Source organism: Protopterus annectens, chromosome 8.part0 (assembly GCF_019279795.1).
Source record: "Protopterus annectens isolate FY-2018-M chromosome 8.part0, PAN1.0, whole genome shotgun sequence".
NCBI lineage: Eukaryota > Metazoa > Chordata > Ceratodontiformes > Protopteridae > Protopterus > Protopterus annectens.
This window is the reverse complement of record NC_056741.1, coordinates 1,379,927,958-1,379,933,957: the sequence shown is the minus strand read 5'-3', so window position 1 is coordinate 1,379,933,957 and position 6,000 is coordinate 1,379,927,958. Positions and strand designations below refer to the sequence as shown.

Genomic DNA, 6,000 nt, shown 5'->3' with positions numbered 1-6,000 from the left:
TTACTTTGATTGCACTGAGTGGAGCAGATTATGCTTGGGATAGCAACAATACTCCTAATTTGCCAGCTGCTAACAGTGGTAAGTTAAACTGCATGCCAGCTACTAACAGTGGTAAGTTAAACTGCATGCCAGCTGCTAACAGTGGTAAGTTAAACTGCATGCCAGCTGCTAACAGCAGTAAGTTAATCTGTATGTATATGCGGTTTTAGTACAGGTGTGAGGAGCACCTCTGTAATACCACACACTCCAACACCAGTTCAACAGTATGAGCGCTGCATGTCTGCTCAGGCCACTTTCAAACTGAGTTTAATATGAGGTACCACCAGGGAAGGAAAAAGTGAGCATCCACAGACCTACAAACCTTTCCTAGGGGAGATGGAGAGATAGTGTCAAGCTAACACGATATCGGGGGGGGGGTGAGAACCCAGGCTGATGCAATGTACATGACACAGGAACACATGGGGGGCCTAATGTATACCTTCACAAACTGACATTACTGGGACTGAAGTACATGGGCAGTAGAAAGAATTGGCCAACAGAGGGAAGGCCAAAGGTCAGTGATATGTATGTAAAGATATGTATGTAAAACAGCATATTCCTATGGTTCATTTTGTTGATTGGGGCTACCTTGGGCTTAACTCAGTAGCCATACCCATATAAGTGTGATTGTGGCTTGTGAAAAAGAAAGCCTTTGTTCACTAAGTCAGAAGACAATAGCCTTTGTCAGTGATGTAGACGGATAAAACTCTAACTACAGTCTGGTCAACCCAAATTTGATTAGCAGCTCTGATGCTTGCTCCAGTTACAGAAAGGGTTAAATAGAACAGATTACTCTGGTTTGGGCACATGTGCTGAAAGGTAGTGAAGAAGATTTAGGAGAGATAGGAAGAAGGCAAGAGAAAATGAGGGGATCCAGCAAAGAGGTGGCTGTATTGTGTGAGAGAAGACCTGTGACAATCAGGCATGAGTGTCAAAAAAGATAAAAGAGTGGCATTGAATAGAGAGAGATGGTGACAGTTGATACAACAGCCTGACCCCATGTACAAAACAGGGAAAAGGGGGTTGATGATGCTTGCTGGTGCAGGCAGAGAGGATAAACCTGCCCATCCTGGGGGGATGGGTGTGTGTGTGTTCATGGACACACCAGAATATTATCCCTGGCAGAGGCTGGAGGCTTCTGGGGGTGTTGTACTGCTGTGGGTAGGGCTCAGGCTGAGTTGCACACAGTGACATTCATGAGCTGCTGTAGAGCCCAGTTCATGCCAAACCCTGGGGAAGGGGTGACGGGGTGGGAGATTAGGGGAAAAAACACCCCAACAGCAGTGTGATGCTACCCTGGGCTCTTTAGTCTCCTCAGCGACTCCAGACATGGCACAGGATTAGCCAGCGGAAGCTAACATTGGTCTGGTAGACCCCAGAAGACAAGGAGAAGTCTTGGGAGTAGCTAATGGTCAGCTAAGGGGAGCCAAAAAATTGTGCAAAAAAGTTTGAAGGCAATGGCATACCTATGGGGTGCCTGCTACAGAAGAGAACTGGAAGTTCTCAAAGAGTCTTCTCTGTGTCTTCATTGCTGTGGGGGAGCAGTGTGTCTGTCTAGAGTCCTTAAATCTTAACCTGATTTCCAAAATTCCCTCAAGTTTTTCTTCTAAAATGTGTATGTCTGTGACTGAACAGTGATGTTCTTAGCAAAACATTATTATCAGGGAAGTACATTGATGGGCTTGAGCTTGTCCAGATTAAGAAACTATATTTATTACACTTTATTCTATCTTACTGAGCAGGTATTGTATATTTTAATATTATAACTGCAGTTTGCATACATTTTAAAGATGTGTCAGCAGTTCAGGAATCTTTTCACTGATTTTGTTAAACCTTTTCCCTGATTTTTGAAGCAGAAAGTTAAAAGATATTGGAGGGTGCATAACTGTACCTACTGTCTCTCCCTGAGTGGTACCAGACACAGGTGCATGTTTCAACTGGTACACAAGAGAAAGAAGAAGGTGACAGACTCTGATATGTACTTCCCTAGGTCCACTGGCCACAAGTAAACAGAAAGTAAAAAACTGCTATGTCCCTTGCCTGTACATACACAGGTGTGTGTTACGCTCATGCACGTGCGCACAGACACACACACACACACACACACACACACACACACACACACACACACACACACACACACACTATGCTTTTGCATGACACAATAACTAAAGCCTTAGTATATGAACTGTGTATCCATAAGATACTTTTAAACCATATAAAATAGGAGGGTCATGCAAGGAATGCCCTGTTATGCAAATACTTGTAAGTGCTTAGAGAAGAAATATTCTAAACCCTTTTTTTTGGTTCTTGCTGCATATGTATATAATCAACATTGTTGTATATTGCCTCACGATTGTTACTCTGTTATTATATAACATTTATGATTTGACTATTAAGTTTGTTTTAAAATAACACCATCCCTGGATATTTTGTTACTATATACTAGAACATCTTACGTGGCAGGAAGGAACAAGTCCACTAATGTCTATAACAAGCAATAGGTTCCACTAATGCCTATATTAAGCAATCAGTTTCATTAATGGTTATACTAGCAATACTCTGGTTCTGTGTCAGTCGTAACTTTCAGATTGCCTAAACATTTTATATGCATTTTTATTGTCTATAATGCCTTAACATTTGAGTTGTGATCTTTTACTCATTTTATCATTGCAGTCTATATGTTGCGCACTGCAGCACATTGTAATGTGCATCTCAGAGGAATGTATGCAGAATCTCACATCAGAGTTTACTGTGTTATCCCCAGTAATCATGGCATTTTTCCTAGCTGCCTCAAAATCCTGTATTCAAGTTGTCCCTACACCCATCTGGAACTACCTTTTGTCTTGACATCTTGCCAAATGATATTGCTTATCTTTGTTTAATTTTCTCTTTTATGTAAGTTTACTAAGGCAATTGTGGCTAGACTCCATAATGCACGCCTTGCTAGTTTTAATAATTAACAAGCATTTGCTGTCTGTGTTTTATGCATATGGTTAGTGAAACACTTCTAGCCATATTGCATAATGATTTCCTCAGCTTTTTGCTCTTCTTTGATCTTTCCTAGCTGTTGACACAGTGCACTTTGACGTGATGTTAGATCTCCACAAGGAATGTTTCCTATTTTGTTTATTTTTTCCCTAAGCAGCCAGAGGTAGCATGTTCAAAATCTTGAAAGGGAGTTTCTGCTCCTGTTATGCCCTGCTTCTGTGGAGTTTATGATGTTATTTGCAGTTGACGTAGTGCCTCAGAGCAGGATCACAAGATATTGCACCATGTTTTTCTTGTTTACTGCTGTGCTGGCAGATAACATCCAGCCATACATGGTGGTTGCACCAGGGAGGCAGAACATTGTGAAGACAGTGACCCCCTCTGCTCAAGATGCAGAAGTGTGTAGCTGAGTGACTGTTTTGTAAGAACAAAAGAGGCACAGGTGATCGTGATTGAATAGTGATGTTATAAGCAAAACATCATTATCAGAGCAGTAAAATGATGGGCTTCTGCTTGTTCATATTAAGACATCAGTGTCTGTTGTGTTTATATTCTTTAAAATGACATTGGTGTGGCTGTAGAAAAAAATTTTGTCTGAAGGTTTCATCAGATTAGTACGAGATGATGAAATCATATCCATTCCTAATGAGAAATAATATCCCATTGTCAGTGAGAAAGAATATACAAGACAGTATAGTTTTAGAACATACCAGATTGTAAAAAGAATAATATTTAAAAAGGGCGTGGCACATGGAGCACATAAAGTTATACAATACTGTTAATTTTATTATCTAGTTTCAATATTTACAGTTTTATTTCTGCTATGATTTAATAAACAGATGGAAATGAAAATACAAAATTAAGCCGAGATTTGGTGTCAAGAGTTTATAGGATCATAGGAGGTTACTAGGCTATTGGCTCTGAGGCCCTTATAAACCTACCCAAAAGTTTAGCACATATTTAGACAACTCAGCACCCGGTGCCCCTGTCCAGCAGGGACACGGGTGGAATCCCAGGGGTGTATTTTCTGTTTCCCATCCAGTTATCCAGGTTGCGCTTAAAAATGGGTAAAAAGGAACTCTGTTTGATGTGGAAAGGGAGTCTATTCCACAGATGGGGGAGTCTCTGGGGCACAAGTCTATCCTGCCAACAAGTCCCGTTGATGTCACAGACCAGGTTGAGGCTGCTCGTGCGGGTTACTTGAGTAGAGCTTGACTTGTGGATATGCAGCAGTTCTATCAAGGCAGGGTCCATGATCACCTTGTATGTCAGACAGAGGTCACCTCTGAGGAGTCTGTATGAAACTGAGTAGAAGGATAGGGCTTTTAGCCTATCTGTGTATGGTAGATGTTTGAGGCCCTGGATTCTTCTGGTGAGGAACCTCTGTGGTCTCTCCAGCTGCTTCATGTGCTTTGCGAGGTAAATGCCAAAAGGGGCATTGTACTCAATAATGAGCCTTGTAAGGGAAGAATACAGGGATGTTATGACCTCCTTATCCCTGGATGAGATACCCTTACTTATGAGGTGGGCCATGTAGAAGACTTTCTATACAATGGAAGCAACATGGTGGTCTTAAGTCAGGTTGCTATCAACCTGGGTGCCCAAATCCCTCGCGTCTGATTGTGTGCTTAGGACATTGTTATTAATGTATAATTTGTTGGGACATCACTCTCCCCAAAGGGGATGATGATGTATTTTTTGGTATTCAGCTTGAGACCATGTTTCTGGCACCAGTTATTTGCATGAGTGAGACCGTCTTGGAGGATGCCCACATCACTAGAGGAGTTGATGGCAGCACCTAGCTTGCAGTCATCTGCAAACTTGATCAGCCATAGCCCACTAGTCTTTGCCTGCACCTCAGAAAAGTATATCCCAAATAGCAGAGGCTCCAAGACTGAACCCTGGGGTACGCCGCTTGTTACGAGTCTACTGCTTGAGGTGACTTCCCTATTTTGACTAGGTTGCTTCTATCACTGAACCAGTTTGCTACACATCTAGTAACATACAAATTGATGCCTAGTAGAGAGAGTTTATCTATTACGCCAGAGTGGGAAATAGTGTCAAAGGTTTTGGCCAGGTCAAGGTAATCGGTGTGCACCATCTTCCCCTCATCCATGGCTTATGTGACTGTCTCAAAGAAGTCGACCAAATTTGACAGACACGACTTCCCCTCGATGAAGCCAAACTGTGTGGGATCGAGTGTTTAGAGGTTACCAATGTCCTTGTTAGTGAAGTCCATGATAATCCTTCCATGGCCTTGCAGATCAAGCTAGTTAGGCTGATGGGTCTGTAATTTCTTGGATCGGTGGATGCTCCACCTTTGTGCAAAGGGATGACAATGGCTGTCCTCCACTCACCTGGGATGAAACCGGTACTCAGGATTTGGTTGAATAGGGCGCCTAATGGTGCTGCAAGTTCCTGCCTGAGTTCACGTAGGATACAGCCTGGGATGTTATCAGGTGCCATGGAAGCTGTATTTTTTTGCCTTTGAGAGAGCAGTGATGACCTGTTCCCTAGATATAAGGGGAAGAGGGCAGGTATTGGGGATGTCCTGATTTACTGACGGGGACAAAGGGATGAAGTTTTCACTGAATCTGTCAGCCAGCAAGTTTGCTTTATCTATGGCATTTGTATATGTGGTGTCCTTGACCACCAGTTCTGAACAGATTTGGGTGATTCCTTTGAGGTTGCAGACATATGTGAAGAAGGCCTTATGATTGTCTCTAGTAGATATGGCAAATTTGGACTCAAGGTTTGCTTTGGAGGATTTCACAAGTGCTCTTATTTGCTTGCTCAGGCTAAGGCGACATTGTTTCCAATTGGGCAGCTGCTTCTTCTTGGTCTTGGACAGCATTTTTTTCCTTTTGTTATAGAATTTATTTATTGCAGATGTCCACCAGATAGGTTTACTCTTCCTTGCGGAGGATGACTTAGTCCTGTCGAGTATTCTGGATTCCATGCATCTGTATA

The 6,000-nt window shown here is 42.4% G+C and overlaps 1 protein-coding gene across 1 annotated transcript in view; it reads left to right on the top strand.

Moving 5' to 3' along the window:
* The window catches only part of LOC122808095 (cerebellin-1-like), a 39,353-nt gene that overhangs the window by 10,616 nt on the left and 22,737 nt on the right, over positions 1–6,000 (top strand). The window contains exon 2 of the mRNA XM_044079067.1: positions 1–78. This exon is cut by the window's left edge and continues 30 nt beyond it. Coding sequence (XP_043935002.1) covers positions 1–78 — 78 coding nt within the window. The remainder of the gene's footprint in view (positions 79–6,000) is intronic.